Source organism: Geotrypetes seraphini, chromosome 5 (assembly GCF_902459505.1).
Source record: "Geotrypetes seraphini chromosome 5, aGeoSer1.1, whole genome shotgun sequence".
NCBI lineage: Eukaryota > Metazoa > Chordata > Amphibia > Gymnophiona > Dermophiidae > Geotrypetes > Geotrypetes seraphini.
The window spans coordinates 182141013-182163468 of NC_047088.1; the positions used below are offsets into that span (position 1 = coordinate 182141013).

The 22456-nt window shown below is 40.9% G+C and overlaps 1 protein-coding gene across 4 annotated transcripts in view; it reads right to left on the reverse strand.

Moving 5' to 3' along the window:
• NAB1 (NGFI-A binding protein 1) overlaps positions 1–22456 on the reverse strand; it is a 55295-nt gene that overhangs the window by 12695 nt on the left and 20144 nt on the right. For all 4 annotated transcript variants that reach the window (XM_033946265.1, XM_033946263.1, XM_033946262.1 and 1 more), the window contains exons 4-6: positions 21188–21239; positions 16773–16892; positions 2541–2706 (exon numbers count right to left, since the gene is read on the reverse strand). In XM_033946265.1, the coding sequence (XP_033802156.1) occupies positions 2541–2706; positions 16773–16892; positions 21188–21239 (338 nt within the window). The remainder of the gene's footprint in view (positions 1–2540; positions 2707–16772; positions 16893–21187; positions 21240–22456) is intronic.

Genomic DNA, 22456 nt, shown 5'->3' on the forward strand with positions numbered 1-22456 from the left:
ACATGTTTTTTTGTTAGGATTGACGGTGTAGGATTGATTGGTTTGGCTTGTTTAGTTTTACAATGGGTGTATTGATGTATTGCTCACTGCAATATGTAAGATGCTGCCTTTTCCTAGGTACTCATGTGTGACGTGTGGTTTGTTACTAAAAATCATGTTTTTCTTACAGATGGGGGGGGTGCCAAAAAATGATGGGCCCCGGGTGTTACATATGCTACTTATGCCACTGTATGTAAAGATACCAGAAAGCTGGCGTAACAAAAACTTTAAGTAAATTGTTATTCTTCTAAGTTTTGAATATTTAACCCTCCCACAATCTCACGGGCACTCGTTTCAAGTTTCAAGTTTATTGAGATTTTGATTTAAACGCAATATCAAATATTTTCAATGCGTGTAACAAAAATAAATTTGGGGAAATAAATAAAACCATTTGAACAATAAACATACAAACATATCCATAGATGATTAAAATTACATAAGGAGTACAAGGATAAACTACATTTGTTTAAAAAAATGCTTTCTCCGCGCCTGCTCATAAATTTGGTGACTGGAAGAATCCAGCAATGTGGCCAGATGCCATTCAGGACAAAGACAGAGAAAGAATTGTGCAATTTGGATTAATGATGGAAGATGATTTAAAGCAAATGGCACAGTCTATGAGTAAAGATCTCGACGGACGTTCTTTTTATGAATATCTCCTCTATGCCAAATCACCCAATGGACGTGAGAAGATTTTACGGGACTGGCTTAGGTGGAGCATTAGCAGAAAAGTATGTGTGTATTCAGCCCATGGAAGAAGGGAGGGGTGTCGGGGGGGGGGGAGGGGTGCGTGGGGGGGCCTAATAGGATTGCTCAGTAAGGGGCCCAGAAATTTCTGATGGCGGCCCTGCTGCTGGGCATTATACTCTGGAAAGCTTTCTTCCTAATGATATCCAGGATTTTATGGTCCTTTTCTTGAGGAGTATTTGAGCAGATTTTGAACAGTTTAGATTTCCTTAAATGTCAATTCAACTGCTACTAATAGTCCAGGACCTTGACTCCAAGCCTGAGGAGAATGCTCCATCTTCCCTTGGCCATAATAAATGACCTCCTTCCAGATGTACTCTCTCAGTAAAGAAAAGCTCCTCTGTTAGGGTCCTTTTCAATGGGCGACCAGAAGATGGACTTAAGAGAAGTCAGACTACCTGATGTAGGCTATGCACCCCAAATGATCGAGAAAGGGCGCGTATTCTTCCTTCATCTATTCCAGCATAAGATGAACTAGTTCCTCCTGCTCAAGTGTGGACGTACCCCTGAAACAGTTTTTCCATGAAGTTGAGGAACTGCTCACAGGTTGGCGATGCAGGGATCTGCTGCATGGAGGAAAATGGGTTCGAAGAATGCAATGTTTGCACCTGGAATTAGGACAATTTGTTTAACCAGTCTCTGCATTAACAGATATTGGGCCACTACTGGTCATGGGGGAGACAAAAAGGAGAATTCCTGCACCAAGGAGGATCATTGAGCAGCATGTCAGACTGAATTTTGCCATAGGTGCCTATTTATCTTTATAAAACAGCATTTAATAATAATAATAATAACTTTATTTTTATATACCGCCAGCTATCTTGCGACTTCTAGGCGGTTTACAGTAAAAGAGATTGTGAATACAATAAAAGAAAATGTAAATACAATAAAGAGAGGCTTTATGTACAATGAATTAAGGAGTTTAGCAGTGTACATCTCAATACAATAAAGAGAAACTTTACGTACAATGAATTAAAGAGTATAGCAGTATACTTCTCGTACAATGACTTAAAGAGTAAAGCAGGCTACATCTGATAATATTATTAATGTTAACAACAGTTTGTGTGTTGCAAGGCCCGGAAGTGCCAAGCTGTTTGCTCAGAAGTAGAAATATTCCGTGACTTGAATAGAGTGTTCGTAGTTAGTGATTAGGGGTTGGGGTTAACAGTTTGCAAGTTTAGTTATGTGATGATGTTACGAGGGGGTTGATGTTCCGGTTCGTTGCCTAGGTGTTTCAAGAATAGGTAAGTTTTTAGGTGTTTCCTGAATTCTTCATAATTGTTTGTGTGTGCAATGAGTTTTTCTAAGTCTTTACCCCATATGGCTGCTTGATATGATAGCAGTTGTTGATGGTGTCTCTTATATTTGCACCCTCTAGCTGGTGGGGAGACAAATTTCATGTGTGTTTTTCTTTCGTGTCTGTTGGTTGGGAATGAGAAGAGATCTGTGATGTATTTTGGGGCTAGACCATTTAATACTTTGAAGCAGAGACATCCTAGCTTGAACTTTATTATCCTTCATGTGTTTAAAAAAGTTATCCATGCTACCTTAACTTCCTGTTTTAAGGACATAAAATTAGAATACAAACTTTTTAAACAGGGAGACATATATAAAATGTTAAAAGAAGAAAAATTCTATTCAGATAATCTGCAGTAACAAATTCAGGTTTCCAGCAACCAAAATATTTTTGTGCAGATTTTCACGCAACACTGTGAACTCTGTTACTGAAAGTAGCTGGTCACAAGGTAGCATACCTGGTCCATCTGAGTTGTCTGAAATTTGGCTGCTGGGACTATTTTCTTCCGAGTTTTGTTTGTACAGACCTGTAGAAAGACGTCTTTCCATGTGTTGCAGCCTCTCAAACCCCGATGTATTACGGAAAAACTCCATTTGTTTAGCCATTACTTTCTCAAGTTGTACCTAGAACCAAAACAAAAATGTTAATAAAAAAAACTACTTATTAATCTTGTTACATTCCTCAGTTTTAACTAACAACCTACAAGAAAGTGAAGCCACTTTTAGTCAAAGTAATTTATGCAGTCCACAAAAATTTGTATACTGTAAAACCTGATCATAGATGAAAGTCTATCAACAGGCATAAGAGAAGTTATCTAGTGATGGAGATCGATTAGAATGGACAGTGGACATCTTTGTTCAGAATCACCCACACGTGTAGTAATGAACACAGATGTCAACTAGTAGATTCCTATGTCCCATCAGCCACTCATTTAACATGTTCAAGCTTATTATGAGAGTGGCCTAATGGCTTAAGTATTAGCACTATATGATAGCACCAGGCAGTAGCGTACCTAGGGTATATGACACACGGGGCCGATCATTTTTTAACCCCCTCCTAATATAAAAAAATATTTTTGGTAATTTTATTTATATAGCCCGTCCTCTCCAAAGAGCTCAGAACAGATTACAGTTTATCATTCACAATGTTACAATATAACATTACATAGGGTTACAACCTCTCCAACTCCATGTCAGTGCTGTGATGTAAAAAAATAAAAATAAAGGTCTTAGCTCACACTCGCTGTTAAACACCAGCTCTGTGAGGATACACATTTCAAATCTAAAATATTGTAATCACAAAATAGAAAATAAAATTATTTTTTTCTGCCTTTTTGTTGTCTGGTCACTTTATTATTCAAATCATGTTAATCCCAGGCTCTGGTTTCTGTTTTTCTTCTGTTAACATGCTCACTAGGATCTCCTACCCATTTGATGTCGTCTTCTTTCTCTGTGCTTACCATCCATCTTCCATCTCTGTATCTTCCCATCCATTGCCATAGCCAACATTTCTGTTTCTTTCCCTCTGTCTACCATCTTTCTCTCTCTCTTTTCCTGCCTTATGCACTGGGTCAAACCTCTCTATTCCTCTCCACGCAGCATCTCTCCTTTCCTCCCCTCCATTATCTATGCTATATTTTTTTCTCTTTCAACGTGCACCATCTCTCCCTGTCCTCCACCCTATGTTCACTCCCCTTCCAACCCAAAGCAAGTAATGGTGTGCACAACAGTGTTTCAGAGCTTTTGCTGTTGATTCCAACAAACTAAATCTTTTGCAGGGTTCCTGAGGAAGGGGCTGTTTGTTCTGAAACCAAGCCTGGTAAAACCATTATACATTACTTCAGCAGTGGATGAATGAATAGTTGGTGACCGCTGTGATAAATAAGAACATAAGAATAGCCTTACTAGGTTAGACCAATGGTCCATCAAGCCAAGGAGCCTGCTCTCACTGTGGCCAATCCAGGTCCCCAGTACCTGGCCAAAACCCAAGGAGTAGCAACATTCTATGCTACCGATCCAGGGCAAACAAAATATGTAGGGGTAACTCTTACAGTAAGGTGATTAACCGTAGATCCACAGCCCTTACTGACTGTAACACGAAAAATGTGGTCTACATTATTCAATGTCCCTGTCAGAAGTTATATATAGGGCACACTGTCAGAAAAATTCGCGTACGCATCGGTGAGCATGTAAGCAGGATCGTCAAAGCAGTTGCAGAAGCCCCTCTTACACCACACTGGCTTCAACATGAACATCCCATTTCCTCACTGCGATTTTCTGTTTTAGATGCTCCTATTCTCCCCAGGGGAGGTGACATGAAAACTAAACTGTATGCCTTAGAACAAAAATGGATTTACACCTTAGATACTTTGCTCCCCCGTGGGCTAAATAGTGAGGTGGAGTGGAGAGCTTTTTTGTGATCATTTTGTACATTCCTTTATGCATTTTTCCAGCACGAGTGCATTAGTGAATAACAGGTTTCCTTTGAGAATAAAGCTTTAGTTTCAAATTTGATGATGTAATAGCATTTGCAGGCCAGGGCAGTGACGTCTTAATGCTCTGACGTGACAGCCTCACCGGCACTGCATTATCTATAAATAGCGTCTGTAAGCCTGCTTAGCTCTGTTTGAAACGCCGAAGAAAGAACATTATTTTGAGACATCTATTTTTGTAATCTAATGGTGAGTGTACTTTTCCAGTTAACAGCCATAAGATAGTACTGAAGTTTATAACTTGCATTTACACTCTAGTATACAAGTACTCACAATATTTATTTTCTGTTTCAGTGACTTCACTACCAGCTTTAAACTCAGCTGTTACTGTCGGTTCCCTGACGCAGCAAACGAAACGTGCACGTCGGAACCAGTCACTGTTTCTAAGATAAGTAATTTTGTATAGTTCACTAGAACTTATAAACACATTAACATTTTCAGCATAGCGGATAAGCTAGCGCAAAAAAGAGTATTGAAGATAAAAGTTTTTATGAACACTGCAATGATTGGTAGGTGAGGCCGAGTAATCAGCCTTCATGTCTCTGAGCAGAGTTCTAAGCAAGAAACAAGTTTGCTAAACATATTAATGTATGTAGTTACTTTATTTTTTGTGCTACCGATCCAGGGCAAGCAGTGGCTTCCTCCATGTCTTTCTCAATAACAGACTATGGACTTTTCCTCCAGGAAATGTCCAAACCTTTCTTAAAACCAGCTACGCTATCCACTCTTACCACAACCTCTGGCAACTCGTTCCAGAGCTTAACTATTCTGAGTGAAAAAATATTTCCTCCTATTGGTTTTAAAAGTATTTCCCTGTAATTTCATTGAGTGTCTCTTAGTCTTTGTAATTTCTGACAGTGAAAAATTGATCCACTTGTACCCGTTCTACTCCACTCAGGATTTTGTAGGCTTCAATCATATCTCCCCCCAAGAAGAGCGTGGCGGTAACCTGTGTAGGCGCAGCACTATGAAACATAAAGTGCACCTACACAGGTTACTGCCATGCTCCTCTTGGATTTTGTTTTTTCATCCATCTGGTTTTCTGATATTCTAACCATCTACTATTGGGACCCCTGAGGAAGAAGTGTTTCTTCGAAACATGGACCGTATCGGGTCCAGTCTGCCTGAACATTAGGATCAGTTTTTGGGATGAATTTTTGTTGTTTATGTATTGATCATATTTTTATATTTTATTGCTATTTTAATAAATTCCTGTACCCTGTACATTAGCCTGAAGTTTTGTTTTGTATTTTTGGTAGGCACCTTTTCTGCAAGTTTCTGGGTTTTTCCTTTGTTTTGCTTCTGTAGTTTATTACATACCACTCATCACAAAAATTAATCACATTTTGTTTGTACACTTGTGAAGGCCCATGATGGTGTGCAGTTAAAATCGTGAGTTAAGTCTCACGCTGGTAAAGAGTCCAGAGCCGTGTTCAGCATTGGAGCCTTAGTCCCCTTTTTTTTTTTTTTTTTTGGGGGGGGGGGGGGAATGGCTTTGTATAGCTCTTTATCCCACACTGAGGATTCACAATATCACTTAATATTAACGCATGTGGTTTTAGTTGTTTTTCCACAAGCACAGGTTCCTGTTGATATATATTACATCTTTTGAAGTACCATAGCAGTGGTTTTGGATTCGCTGTACTCCACCCTATGTCCAACATTTCTCCTTCTCTCTTCTCTATGCAAGTCTCCCTCCCCTCCACCATATGTAGGATTTCTCCCTCTCACCCCTTTCTACCTCTTTGTTGCATCTCCCTTCTCCAGCCCATATTTGACTATTCTTCCTCTCTCCCCCCACCCACTGCAGCAACTTTCCATCATCCCTCCAATCCCCCTGTGCAGTACCTCCAGACCCAACTGACCCCACCCATCATGAGATTTGATATTCCTTCGGGCCTCCAATGGCAGCAGCAGCAGTGGCCGACCATTAGAAGCAGCGACAAATGGGTTGCTTGCAGCCTACTCCACCAAGTTTCTCACTGCCATGTCATCAGTGACATGGCAGAGGGAAGACCCCGGTGGGCCAGGCCACAATAAGTCTGTTCACTGCCACCACTGCTGCTGCTTTAGAAGGCACACCCAGAGGTATGTGAGTTCTCTCTTTGTCAGCAACCTTAACTCGCTGCTCTGCCTTCCTCTCTGCCTATCCTGCCTACTTCCACAAAGGCATGACCTGGCAGAGATGAAGGCCCGATGATGGCAGAGCAGCAAAGTTCCTGGACCATGACGCCAACTCCGGGAGCACACCCTGAAGGTCTGAAACCGGGGCAGATCACCCCTCCTTGGACACTACTGGCACCAAGCCTCAGCCTAACCAACCGTAAACAGAGAAATAACTACAATAAAGTTTCTGTTCTCAAGCGTAGAAGTATGGGTCAGAAATGGTGTGAAAACCAAACAAGTAAAAACAGTTAATGCAAATGGAAATTTTAAGATATATTAAGAACATAAGAATAGCCTTACTGAGTCAGACCAATGGTTCCAGCAAGCCCAGTAGCCTGTCCTTATGATGGCCAATCCAGGTCACTCGTACCTGGCAAAAACCTAAAAAGTAGCAACATTCCACGCTACTGATCCAAGGCAATTAGTGGCTTTCCCCCATGTCTTTCTCAATAACGGATTATGGACTTTTCCTCCAGGAATTTTTCTAAACCTTTCTTAAAACCAGCTATGCTATCCACTCTTAGCACAACCTCTGGAAATGCGTTCCAGAGATTATCTATTCTCTGGGTAAAAAAATATTTCCTCCTATTGGTTTTAAAAGTATTTCCCTGTAACTTTGAGTGTCCCCAAGTCTTTGTAATTTTTGATGGAGTGAAAAATCGATCCACTTGTACTCGTCCTACTCCACACAGGATTTTGTAGACTTCAGTCATACCTCCTCTCAGCCATCACTTTTCCAAGCTGAACAGCCCAAATCTTTTTAGTCTTTCCTCATACAAGAGGAGTTCCATCCGCTTTATCATCTTGGTTGCTCTTCTTTGAACCTTTTTTAGTGCCGCTATATATTTCTTGAGATAAGGAGGACCATAACTGAATGCAATACTCTCGATGAGGTTGCACCATGGAGCGATACAGAGGCATTGTAACATCTTAGTCTTGTTAATCATCCCTTTTTAATAATTCCTAGCATCTTGTTTGCTTTTTTGGCTGCGGCCACACATTGGGCAGAAGGTTTTAAGTGGATTGTTTACAGTTTATTTAAAATTTGAAATAAACGCTTAATAAAAAATTTCTAAGCAGTGTACATATTAAAAAATAGGGGAAATAAAATTGTTTAAAATACTAACAAAGTCAAACGCAGACATAGATGAACCTGATACAGAGGGAAGAAGGTAGAACTACAAAATTTTAAAGAGAAAAAACAACAATGTGGGTTACAACAATAGGATGTAGAAAAACAAGTGCAGCAAATCATATTTAAAATAGATAAGATTGCATGAGTGGGCAAAGTAAACGTTGTCAGGACCCTAGCTCCAGGTTTAGTTTTTGAACGCATTCCCATATAAAAAGGCTTTTAAGGAACTCTTGAAGCTATCTAAAGCGGATTCTTCTCCAAGATAAGAAGGGAGGGAGTTCCATAACTGGGGTGCGGTGATTGAAAATATCTCATTGCGTCTTGTGCCAATGACCTTTAATGAGGGTACAGAAAAGAGATTTTGGTTGCTTGAACATAAGGATCTAAGAGGGGTATATGGTATTAGGAGTCTGTCCAAAAATAGAGGAAGGTTTGACTGACTGATTTTAAATGATAAAAGGGCTATTTTGCACGAGATACGGTGAGGAATTGGAAGCCATTGGGCATTTCTCAAAAGTGCCGTCATTGTCTACATTGACACCCAGCATCCTTCCATGGAACAATATCATAAACACTTCATTAGAGCAGCAGTAGTGGAAAAGCTTTAGTGCAAGACAGTGGTTGTCAGAAAACACCCTAAATCGAATTTCTTGACAAGGACTGGGTATTGTGAGACACTAGGAGCTTTGAACTCTGAGTTTGCCTTTGGGAAGAAAGTTTGTTTTCTCAGTTTAGGAGTAAACAGGTTCATTGTTCCTTGCCATCTATTCCTCTAACACAAACAGAAGTGCCAGTGATAATCACCAAGCTAAACAGTGTGCTAAACACCTAAAGCCCAACCATCCTACTCTATGGCAGAACATAAAATATCAGTCAATTATTTATCCAATGTTTAATTAAAAGAAAATACATTGATGAATGCATGCTGAGCAAGATAAGAATTGAAAAAAAAAAAAAAAAAGACATTTAATAGTAGTCTGATTCGCAAAAAAATGTTCACCAGCATTGATACAATGGATGCCAGACACCATTATGTAGACAGAAGACGCACTATGATGCACTTGGAACAACTTCCAGCAGAGGTACAAGAAAGCACAAGTTATTTTGTCACTCACTCAGTAGTTAAGCAGATTTCATGAAGCATGCATATTCTAGTAGCCAAACAAGTTAAGAAAGGTCAACTTATACAGGTTCCGATGCTTTTCACTGCATAAACAGTAAAGTTAGGTTTGGAATTTTATGGATTTTTACCCAGATGCTATGAAGGTTAAATTTTGCAACAGCATAAGTTTGTTAATTATTATGCACAAGTCAAAATGTGTAAACTTGCTTTTGAGTAGTCTGCATAATTTGTTTAGAAAGACCAATATTTTACTGAGATTGCAATAATCTAAAAGATTGTACTGATAGTTTAAATTGTTCTAATTCAAAATATTTTCTAATGGCATTAACTTGACACTAATTTGCACTTACACAGGCAACTGCACTTAGCATTCTATAACCTTAGCTTGCAAACTGCACAGCATGCAACCGCTAGGGGGATGTGGCTAGGGGAATGTGGCTGTGGGAGGGACATGGGCAGATCAGGTCAGGGCATACCTAGCACTTACATGCTAAGGTTACAAAACACTGCTCAGTCAAATGCATAAATGCCAAAACAGAATTCACATACAGGTGCAGGGAAGAAGCACGCTAATTTTAGGCAGCTCTGAAAATTAGCCCCATTATGTATTTTATCCCAAACACATCTGCATATTAGTCATACAGATGCATGGTAGAATTAAGATGAGGTTTATTGGCCACATGCTTCTGCAGTTTCTGACTTTTACACTGGGACCCTCATCACCAAACTAAATTCCCTAGCTGAATTGGAAGAACAACACTCCTTGTTTAAGCCAGGTTACTCATTTCTCACATCCTCTCTTCCTATCGTTCTACTTTGTTACTGCATTCTGTTATTTACCACAACTATTATATTGTCATTTCACACTTCTGACCTTGAAGTCCCCAAGTATTGGTGTCATTGCTTGCTAGTTTCACACATCTTCACTTTTGATGCTTTGCAGCTGAAGTTGTTGTGGGGTTTGGGGTTTTTTTTGTCTTTAGCTTGTGCTTTGCCAGTGATAGTTCAAGGTAAGTAACACTCAGGTACAGTAGATACTTCACTGTCCGTAGAGGGTTTATAGTTTTGTACCTGAAGCAGTGGATGGCTATGTAACTCGGATCAAATAAATTTGTTTTTGGAAGAATCCTTTCATTGCTGCTACTCAATTTTGTGAATATATCCCCGGCTGTTGAGAGCTGTTCTATCCCCACTCTTTTTTTTTTTGGGTGGGGGAGGGATTTAAGTAACTTGACCAAGGCCACAGGAATGTCGATGGGATTTGAACCATGGTCAGTCTGGTTCATAGCCTGCTGCTCTAACCACTAGGTTACAAGATTTATCAAGAAATTGAATTTTTGGAGAATGTACTTTTGGTTAACCTTAATCAGTCTGGTATATTTACAGTGTTACATCCCAGAAGGCCAGGTCACACTCGTATGTCGGTCTATATTTTTCTGTGATTCTGAAGGTTCTCTTTCATTTGGTAATGTCTATGATTTGACCTTGGACACCAGCAGTTAAATACCTTCAGCTCAACAAAAACACTTAACAATTTTCAGTGGAACTATCTGAATGATGCCCCTGAAAGCTTTTAGGCTGCCTTGGCGCTATTTGGACAGTGCTGGAGCAGACCCTGGGTATTCCACGTAACTATGGATTGTTGGTGAGATTCAGCTGCTGTCCAGATAGCTATGCAGATTAATTTAGCACAGCCAAAAGGGTGTCCTAACCTTAACCACATGACAGTATAGATAACAGCTGAATATCACAGCTATCCATAAAGCCTGTGACATACTGCTCTCCACGTATATTCAGCAATGCTCACTATTAGAATAGCAGCATTGATTTTAAGAAATATTTAAATACCAAATAGAGTTTAAAAATCAGTAGCTGACTATGGCATTAGAATAGTGACCCTGTTGCATTTCTGTATCACTTATAGAATATCTGGACTAGTAGAAGAGCACTGTTATCCTATTAAAAACAAGTTTCAAGCTGTCTGTCCCACTTTACTTCAGATTGGTTACAATGCTTTGATTCAAACAGGGCTGGTATTAGAGGGTGGAAAGCAGGGCAATTAACCCGGTCCCTTTTGATGCAGGCAGTCACAGGCCTTCCTCAAGCATTAGAAAGCCCTTCCAAAATTTCTACCCTGGATTCATGAATGTTAACAGCAGTTCTGGATTCAAATTAAGGGATAATGGCATAGATATAGCATGACAAAAATGAAAGTTGAGCCAAGCTGTAATGAATAGTAGAAGAATGCCGGCTATGGAGAGAAAACTAGTAGAAGTGAATGGAGTTTGAATAATATAATGAGAAGTGGTAAATGAGAAAATGGTGAGCGTATCAATATGCAGGAAGTACTAGAGCAGCCAAGGATTTTTTGTTTTTGCCTTCAAAGATTTTCAGCAGATATCGGGAATAAATGATTAATATATATGTTATTGTATCTCCCTGGTACTGTCCAGGCCTTGCATGTAACCTACACTGAACCTAATTAAGGAAGTATCAGGCTATAAGAATTGCATTAATATGAATAATGTAATGTAATATCACATCATTGTAGTTCAACAGTTTTTCATATACTATTTTTTTCTCACAATGGCATCTTCCAGAATCCTTTTGTTTAAACTAAAACATCTGTTCAGAGGGTGACTCTTCCTGGGGCAGGAATTGGCAGTGATATCTTGACAGGAAAAGCTAGGAGCCTGAGAAGCTGAATGTCCTTAACTCTGCTAAGGAATACTGCACAGGAAATGCCTATATAAGCAGGCAGCTATATGAAAGATCAAATGAAAGAAGTCTTTTCAGTTTCAGTAGGTTTTATACTGTTCTGAACTCCCATTGGCAAAGTGGGTGGTCTCTCTTTTGTGTGTGTGTATGTGTCGGGACTAGCAGTTTCTTCCCCTGTCCCTACTACCTCCTCCCCTTCAGAGTCTAATGTACACAGAAGGAAAAAGAAAGTGGCTGCATGTCAGATTCTGTTGTCATCCTCTGCCACAGAGGACACAAGAATCCCACGGTTTTCAAAGTCAGAGGTCTTTGGTAGCAATATAGATTACTGCATGTCTCAACAAATCTGAGGTGCCAGGCACTCTAGCTTCAAATATTTCCTCTTTTGCAGAGCTGTCTCACAAAGAGTGCATCTTCCACATCTGCACTATATTTTGGTTCATTATAAGCTTATGCCACATGGTGTAGGAAATTTTGGGAACCAAGCCAGACTTCCTGTATTGTGCTACTCATGATTGCAGTGACCTGAATCACAGTGCCAACATGGGAGACACATTCTGAGGCAAAGTAAGGGCCATAGGTGGCAGACTTGCAAGCAAATTAGTTATCTGAGAGTAGAGAATGACAGGGGGACAAATTTTCCCGTCCCATCCCTGCAAGTTCTTTTCTTGTCCCTGCCATATCCCTGCAAGCTCTGTCCTCATCTGCACAAGCCTCAAACACTTTGAAATCATAAGTGTTTGAAGCTTGTATAGTTAAACAGAGCTTACAGGAATGGGATGAGGACGGGACAGGGAAATTGAATTCCTGTGGGAACGGGGATAAATTTGCCTGTGTCATTCTCTGTCTGTATGAAAGAGACCGAATGAAGGCTTGTGGAGGGGGTGGCATGAATATGACGGAGACTGGGTGAAGCTGAGTAGAGAGGGTATGAAGGGGTGAGCGCTGTGAGGGTATGCCTCATTGCTTCACCTATCAAGGGGGTTCTGTCACACAGCTGACAGCCTGTTTTGGGGAAGGAGACTGCTGGCTTCTGCCAGAGATTTGCAGAGGCACAGAATCGAAAGGGAGTCTTAGTAAGGTAGTTTCTAAAATAAGATACCACTGATCTAGAAAGGGATTTCTCCTCCTTCCCCTTAAACTTCTCTAGTAATTCTCTTGGGACAAAATTGGAGGAGTGAGAAAGGAGAAGCAAAAAAAAAAAGTCTCAGCTGCCAGTTCCTAGATAAATTAAAATTTGTTGAATCCTGTATTACTAGGCAATTTGATAGACCATCTGCAGCGACTCTGTTGAGCTGTTCTATTATATTGATGACATTTGAAAAGCAGATCTCTGCTACAATTAGATCTTTGCTTTGTATTCTGATGGATTTGCTCAATTAAGAAACATTGACTTATTGTCTTCTGCAGGATCAAATTTAAGGTCTTTTCTGATCCATAAGGCCTTTTTTTTTTACACAGTGAATGCTGTATCTTTGTAGGTTCCATACACAACATACACTGTGCTTACTTTAGATAGACATGCTGGGACCCAGTGCAGAAATTTGGAGAGGAGACCCCAAAGCTGGCCAGAACACTGTGCTTTTTCAGCTTAGAGCAGACCCAGACCCATAAGAACATAAGAACATAAGCAGTGCCTCCGCCGGGTCAGACCATAGGTCCATCCTGCCCGGCAGTCCGCTCCCGCGGCGGCCCAAACAGGTCACGACCTGTCTGAATCACCAGAAGGGGCTCCCTTGCCACCTTGGTTTCTCATTGAAGTCCTATCTTCCCATCGAAGTCCTAACTCTCTGGTCTTGCCCCATTTACACCCCCTTTACCTTTTCTGAATTGCCTTGGTATGACTTGTGAACTAAACTTTCAGAGATCAATGTTTTTAATTTCTAATTTTCATTAGGATGTGTTGGCATAAAATTGTAAGCATGTTCATTATGCTTAAGATCCTGTTACTGTCAAGGCCGTTTGAAGATAAATGCTCCTACACCTCATCCTCCTCGCACATCCATATCCACCTCCCACACTACCATGTCTTCTTTACTTCACTCTTTGATATATATTGTATCATAGCTCAGCCTTCTGTGCATCCGCACAAACATTTCACGCTTTGAACCCCTATATCCAGACAGCTGCACTGCATTTGGAGTAGAGTAGATCGCAGCACTGACGCATGCTTACTGCTGTGCCTTAAAATAGAGAGGGGAATATATAGAGAAAAGAGAGTAAACAATGTCTGAGCCCTCTAAATGCAAAATGCTGGAAGAAAATCCCCAAAGAAGTAGAATATGAATAACACAGGCTATAATAGCTGTGCTAAAGATATCTCATTTTACAAATCAGGGTTAGTTCTATGCTCAGAGTGATTATGAACTGTTTTTCTATTTAGGCTACAAGTGGTTAACTACCATGACAGAATTTTGAGATTTTTTTTGTTTATTGATTTTTGTGTATTAATTTTAAAAAGAGAATGGGCAACGAAGAGCAGTAGTTCTATTTTATCATTAAACTGATTCATATTATTCTGCAACAGTATTAAGCCTGGAGTTCAAAGGTTTCTAACTGGTGGGCCACAGCAGAACCTCAGACGGTCAAGGAAACATTTTGCCCAATTACAGAAGAGAAAGGAAGAGAGCTACCTCTATCCTCAGAAAAAAAATGATCATATTTCATCTCTTCCTCATTCTCCAGTGTGATACCCTTTCACTAGCAGGTGTCACTCTTGAGTACTACTCATCTGCACTGCCACCTCCTCCTGGCAGCTTGCCTCTGAACTGGAGGGAGTCAGCAGAGCAGAAGTGGGATATGTATATTTTGACCTGACGATTGTCCAGCTCAAATCAAAACCAGGTTAGGATCTGTCATCAGGAGCATTCATTCACAGTAAAGGATTCTACTACCCCCCCCCCCCCCGCCCTAAACGTCCTCTCCTCCCTATATTAGGTTGATCCCTGCAATGAGCGTGACATTCTTGAGAAAGGAGCTATAGGGCTAGATTCCCTTACCTTTGATCCGTGTCCGTTTGCACGCAGGCCGACAAATTCACTATAGGCCTGCATGAAAATGGGGGCGATCGTTGGTATGCCCCCCACCGATCGCACGGATCGCTGCTAAGTGATCCTGATGCATGCGCAGACCATCTTCTTTGCCTGTAGATGGTCTGCGCATGCTGTCCGCACTGGAAACTTTCTTTTGTTTTAAAGGAGACCGAAATGAAGAGATGTCTTTGCATTGCAAACAATTATTCTCATTTGAAGCAACCCGGTATTTTCCATTACTAACGACTCGAGCTTTGAAGTTGCACCTAATCATTTTCTAAATTGAATAACTCTGCACTGGGAGTCTTGGCGAGGGCAGGGCACGGAGCGCCACTGTCGGGAAGCCAATTGCCTCGGCTCCAGCTGGGCTGTAGCTGAGAGCGAAGTGGCGCTCAGGAGCAACCCGGCTCTAAGCTTCCCACAAGCTGCTCTAGATCCACTTTTGATTTCTCCCTGTGCTGCAGAAGCTGCCCCTAAACATGTAATTTTAACATTGGTTATAATTCTGGGTAATTTAATTCTGGATAATTTAAGCTAACAACTGTTTGCCACCCCCGGCGCCGGTCTCTTCGTGGGACACTGAGTTTTGCTGCCCTGACTCTCCTGCTTCCTGCCGCCCTTTCCCGCAGTGCAGCCCCACTTTAAACCTGCAGGTTAAAACCACGAGCTCGCACTGCGGGGAAGGGCAGCAGAAAGCAGGAGAGTCGGGGCAGCAAGAGCAGGTCTCTTGAAGAGCTAGAAGTGCGGCGATGTATCCCTGTCCGCCACCATTCGGGGGAGAGAGAAGAGCAGTCGAGATGCAGGGCGGCAAAGAGCAGAGCAGCAGAGAGGAGGGTTTTTTTTCCATGGTTTGATGGGCTGCAGGGCTGGGATTTCAGGACAAGGACAGTCGGAAAGGACGTTAGCGACTGGTCCCCAGCAGTCGCTTCTTCTGTTGATCAGCCAGCCCAGGCAGTGTCCCAAATTTGTTTAGTGAATCACATCCCTGCCTACTTTGCATGCTGTTTCCCCTCATTTGCTTGCACGGATCGGAATCGGTACACAGGTTAGTGAATCGGTTTACTTAGTGAATCTAGCCCACAGTACCTGGCTCTGTTTGAAACCTCAGAACCATGGGCTTTTGCTAACCATCAAAGTGTCACCCCACCCCTTGAAAATCAAACTGGGGTCCTTCTACATTGTAGTGCTAAAGGACTTATACCATATGAGCCACCTGCTTGTTAAATGACTTCTGGCCAGAGGTAATTCCTTGGGTGCGAGAGGGAAAAGAGTGGAGAGAGAAATTATACCAGTGCATAGGGAGGAAAGGTGATTATTTTATTCTGGGGAGGTAGTCACTCCTTACTTAATCTGCCTAAACAAATTTCCCTTAACCCCAACATAATTTTTATGCCAGGTAGAACAGGGAGGGGAAGGGAAATTAAGTGAAGGAGGGAAGGAAGTGATTATGTACTATAACAAAGCGGACCTAGTGCTGGGTGTGCAGTACCCTGAAAAAGGATGAGAACTACTGCTCGAGATTACTTACTGCATACAGATTAGGTATTTTCCTCTCCCTGGAAGTCTTTCAATCTAGGTTTCTACCTTAGGCAATGGAAGTGCCATAGTGGAATTTGAACCCGATTTCCCTGGTTCTCAGCTGGCTTCTCTAGCCAACAGTCTACTCCTTCTAAAGGATTAGCAAAAAGTGGCTAGCTGTTACTTCAGCAACTACTCGTCTTCTAACTGAAGGTACACAGCAATGACGTTTTACAGTAGATCTGGTACCAGACTTGCATGACATGGCAATGCCTGGTAAAGAGAGAGCCTGAGCAGGTTAAAAAAAACCCCAAACACCCACATATGCCTTGATATAAAAACAAAACTGAAGAAAGCACTTGCAACCTTTAATGTTTAGCAGATGACATCTGCAACGACTCATCTGACAGCTCTACATGCAAAATCAACCACAAAAGCAATAGTTTTTCAATAGCCAAAAACCTTCTCAGGCCTTCAAAAACAAAGAATCTCATCTTATATCTTACCTGAAAATTATGCACTGTAAGATCTTCTCCTTTGGCTCTGGCCAGGGCAACTTGCTCTTTTAAAGTTTCTTGTTTTTGCTGCAGTGCCTGTAGCGTCTCTTGGTAATCGGAGTAACCATCCTGTTGAACAGAGAATAGCCCCAAAAAATATGATTTATATCCCTTCACATTCCTAAAGATTAATGATCTTTGATTTTATTTATTTATTTTTTTTACTAACTCCATCGTACAGTTTCTAAAGGAACTCTAATGCTAAGTCTGCCAGTGAAGTGAAGGGCAAGTGTTTAACTTGTAGCCAAAAAGCTTGGTAATCTAACAATCTGCCATAGCATCACTTGCTATTTTCTCCCACATACCATCACCAACTTACTCTTCTGATTTTATGGCCATATTTCTTACAAAATCTAAATTATAAAAACTAATATATTTACATTTCTGCTTTAAATAAATACAAAAGCAGCTTATTTTAACAGCTGAGTCACTGTCAGAGGATATTCTACAAGCAAGTGAACAAGGTCAAGTGAATCCTAGCACACCCACTCATTGACATCACACTCCTAAAAGGTGGCCAATTTCCATCAAAATTACAAAGTTAAATTAAATTAAAAAGGAAAATATAGTTTGACACAATTTTCTCTCATACTACAATAGATAACATCTTTCCAGAGCATCCAGAGATGGGGTAGCCACCAATCAGATATTGAATGCATAGGCACAGTGACAAGACCACTGGTTTTCTACTTCAGTCATCCCCTTCCACTGCCACTGCCAAACTCCTCACATTGTTTGCAGGAGGGATGCCCACTCCCTCCAGCTGCAAACCCCTAAACAATTCCTTCAGAATGGCGGGCCTTCCATAGGAGGGGCTTTAGGCACCTGGGCCAACTGGAGTCTTAGGCCTCCTTCCTAGTGCATTCTGGGATGCATTAGGAGTGGCCTAAGACTCCTGATTGGCCAGATATCTAAAACCACTCCCATGGAAGGCCAGCATCCCTCCGGCCGGCCTTCCTGTTAAAGGTTATAGGGGAGGGGGGTCTAGGTGGGCTTTGGAGGTGTAGGGGTTTGGGGGCATGGGCAATCCTCCATGCCCACGCTCAGCCTTGGGCAAGCTTATGTGTCCCTAAGAGTCTCCCTCAACCACGACACACGCCTATAGTGTAGGTGGCCAGCCTCGGGCTGGGTTTTTTTTTTTAAAAAAGAAAATGTGCATCCCAACTGGCTGGTTAGACAGCAGTAGGACGCCTACTACTGCCTACAATCAGGACACCATTTATAGAATATGACCCTTTAGCTCTTAGAGGCCAACAGAGTAAGCTGTCCTGACCTGAAAAAGAAGGTTTTAGTCTCTGACAGTTGGCCAAAATTGTATTAAAATTAGTCCAATGAAGAGATATCATCTTAATTCTAATTTTTTATTTCTATTTATTAACCTTTATAAACACAGGTACCATACTACTTTATCCTGAATTAAAAATAAAAATTATTTTTCCTACACTTGCTTTCTAACCATTTACTTCTCTGGTTTCTGCTTTCCTCCATCTTGTCTCTTGACAGGATTTTTCTCTCCTCCTTCAATTTATTTTTCTACCTCTTATGTCTAGATTTAACTCATTCTTACTCTCTAGACTTCAAGTTCCCTCTTTTTTTACAATCTACTGGCAGCTTTCCATATCTTTCCCTCACCCTGTCTCTTCTATTTTATTTCTCCTTATTCCCAGTCTTTCACAAATTCTGCCTTGTTTCTCTCCCCTTCTATAGTGTTTGCCCTCTATATCTGTCCTTTCTTTTCCCTTCCACCATTATATCCCTCCTTTATCTCTCCCCCCAAAAAAATATCTGCTCAAATCACCCTCCTTCCTCTCTCCTCCCCAAAATATCTGCTCATTTCTCTCCCCTCTTCCATCTAGCATCTGCTCCCTTCTACACAGCATCTGCCTCCTCTCACTCCCTTTCCATCCAGCGTCTCCACACTATTTCCCCTTCCACCAGTATCTCCCTCCTCTTGTCTTTTCCCCCTTACGCAGTCTACCCCCTCTCTCCCCTTTCCATCATCTTCCTATCTCCCTCCTCTTCCATCCAGGCTTCTGTCTTCCTCCTTCTATACAACTTATTCTCCCTCACTTTCCATCCAGTATCTTCAAGTTTATTAAAATCTTATTATACCGTCAAAGCAGACTTCAAGGTGGTGACATACAATATTAAAAGTACATGTATTTAAAATTACAGAGTACAGGGGAGTTATATCGTACAAGGACTTAACTGACGAACTGGTACGGGGGGGAAGTGGTAGAACTACATTATTTATAAAGAAAGAAAAAGTGGAAAGGATATTAGGAAGGGAACTGATACCATGAGAATCATTCAGATTCAAAGAAATAGCGTCCTTATCAGGACGGTTAAACATTAAAAGCGTTCTTAAATAAATAGGTTTAAAGACTGAAACGGTCAAGTCTTGTCTTAAATACTTTGGAGTGGCGTTCCACAAAGTGGGGGCGGTAATTGAAAAAATGTATGGGTGCACTGTGTTAATATGTCTCAGGGAAGGTATAGTGAGAAGATTTTGGGAAATGGAGTGGAAGGTTCTTTGGGGACATGAGGAATCAATATTCTATTCAAGAAATCAGGGGTATTGGTAAAACAGATTTTAAATGTTAACAGAAGAATTTTGTAGGCTATTCTGTGTTCTATAGGGGGCCTTAATAAATAGCGGCGTGACATGGTTGTATTTTTTGGCCTTAAATATATCCTTGATAGCTGTATTCTGCATGAACTGCAGGCACCAAGTTATTTTTGTGTTATTTCTTTGTAGAGGGAATTACAATAGTCTAGGCGGGAAATTATCAATGAATGGATTAAGATATTAATGGACTGAGAATCAAGTAACAGAGAGCGAGCGGATCATTTTTAATCTTTGAAAACAGTTATGAATTACTGTACTAATTTGGTTATGGTATGTTAATTTTATATCAAACATGACACCTAGAAGTTTGAGAGTGGGGACTGTTTGCAAAGGAGTTATTGAAATTGGGTTTGTAAGGGATTAGCCCTCTTTTACTGGGAAGATCATAACCTTTGTTTTACTGATGTTTAGGGCCAACATATTAGCAACAAGCCAGTCATTAATTTTTGCAAGCTTTTGGTTGATAACCGATACTTCTTTAGGGGGATTAAGGTCTATTGCACCCATGTCAAACACAAGGCCCGGGAGCCAAATCTGGCTCGCCTGGCGGTTTTATGTGGCCCTCGGTGACTATGTCGCATCTAATTGCCTGACTGTGCAGCCCCAGTCCCAGTGGCACTCCAAGCTCCTCACCATGCTGCCTCAGTACCCATTTGCAGGCAGAAGGACTCAGTCCCAGTGTAAAATCTAGGTTGGAGCAGGGCGCTCCACAGTAGTGCCTGACTGGTGTCTCAGGGTGAGGAAGGCTCTATACTTCTAAGAATCTTAATAGAAAATTCAGCCCTCGACATAGCCTGTGTTTTAGATTTCGGCCCCTTATGTGATTGAGTTTGACACTCCTGGTCTATTGGGTGAATTAATTGAACATCATCAACACTTCTATACAGAATCTGCCCTCTCTTTCTCCCTCACCCCAAACCATTTACACTAGCTTCTGTCACCTTTCTCTCCTTACTCCACTTCCACAAGTGTCTACTTCCTCTCCCACCCCACCCATTTTCCACCATCATCTGCTCCACCCCATTCCACCAACATCTGCCTCCCTCCCACCCAACATATACCAGTGTCTGCACTTCTCTCTCCCCACCCTACATCCACCAACAACTGCCCCATAGCAGCCCCACTGCTGCTTTCCTGAAGCAGCAATGGCAAACTCAAACAGACTGGCTGTGGGACCTTCCCATACATGTCCCATACAGGGCTCTGCCCTGGAAGACGTGACGTCGGAGAGGGTTCCAATGATCCACCACTCTTTCGGGTCATTACTATAGTCTTCTTTCTTTGCACTCCCTCCCCTCTTTTTCTATATTTATTAATCTAATTTTGTACTTATCCTCTTTTATCTTCCACCCCGCCCCCTTTTTTAAATTAATGTAATCTAGGCCTCCTTATGTTGTCCTCTTTTTCACCTCCTTTACTTGTTTGTTTATAAACCACTTAGATATTTATATTATTTGTGGTATAACAAAGGTAAACTATGAACTAATTATTTAAGGATTTTTCTATTAAGGATATTTTGCAATTGGGCTTAAGTACAGGCTTCATTTAACAATACATATGCTATAATCCTGTTTTAGAGTTTTGGGTTTTTTTGTGGCTGCAAATGAAGACTCACAGCACCAGAATTCCAGCCCTGGTTCTGATGAAGCTGAAAGAAGGAAAAACTGCTTGGTCAATTTGTTTGTTTTACTTAACATGCAAAGTAAATTTCATTTTAAAAAAGGTGTTGAAATACCTCTATTTTAATTCTCTTGGGTGACAGTTCATCTCGTTCTCCACATTTAGATCTAAACAAAAAAGAAAAGGAAATTTACCAATGTATCCTATGTAAACTGTGATATCTCTTATTAGATCAATGCCAAAAGAATCCAGCAGTGTGTAGCATATGAAGCTTCTACATTATTTTCCTTCCTTTACCTGAAAAATGGAAGCAATGTGGTCCCTGGTTATCTACATCATCTTTGGTTCACCTTTACTGAACTGTACAAATGTTCTTTTTTCTAGGTTCATTATGGTTTCTCAAGTCCAAAATACTAGCTCACTAAAGTGTTAGCATTCAGATGTGTTGTGTTTCATAAAGTACACTACCTCTTTCCTTTGAGAAATGTAAATGGGAACACTGCATTTTGTCCTGTGTTTTGGCAAAATCCTGTAACCACAGCCAACATACAACACCTCACCTGATCACAGTGGTGCTTCCTAAGATTCCTGAAAGTAAGAAAGGTAATGTTTGTTTTTCTGACCTAGGCCCTCCAGTGTGAGCATGTGTTAGCATTATCTTTTCTAATGCAGTGCATACAAGATGTGCAACTCACAAGGGGTGTTGGTGTCAAGTCACTTCACCCTCCACTGCCTCAAGTACCTTTCTTTCCCCAAAAGAATTTACTATTTATTCTATCTGAATGGTAATACAACTTGAGCATGGCATTAGAAAGATTTGTAATTAAATTCTAAATCCCAATCCACTGATACCAGCAAATAAGGCCAGAACTGATTTTCAGTTAAATAAACAAAATGCATCTCTAAATAACATTTCACCTATCTGTACTTAGTTTTAGAGAAAACATTAGCAAAAAAATAACCGAGAAGCCAGTGGGTGGTTAAAAAACTATGGTGGACCAAGAAGACGAGACAGTAGTAGAAAGAAAGATACAAGAAGCAGCACATTTGAGGGAGAAGCAGCCACTGTTTGGTAAGCAGGATTGAATGAGCATGCAACTGAGATGTCTCCACTATACTGTACACTAGGAAACTGCTACTCAAGGGCACCATTTTCATCTTCAGAGATCTCATGACATCCAAGGTTTAGGATGACAGCAGATGAGTCCTTATACAAAAGCAGTTTGATAATTCAGTTACCCACAGTCTTCCATTCTTTACACATATGCTTAGTTGCATAAATGAAAACATAGATAAATTGTGCTCCTTTACACAGCAAGAACTGTGAAGAAAGTAATGAATCACTTTAGAAAATTGCAATTACACTGCTCCCTTATATGGTGGT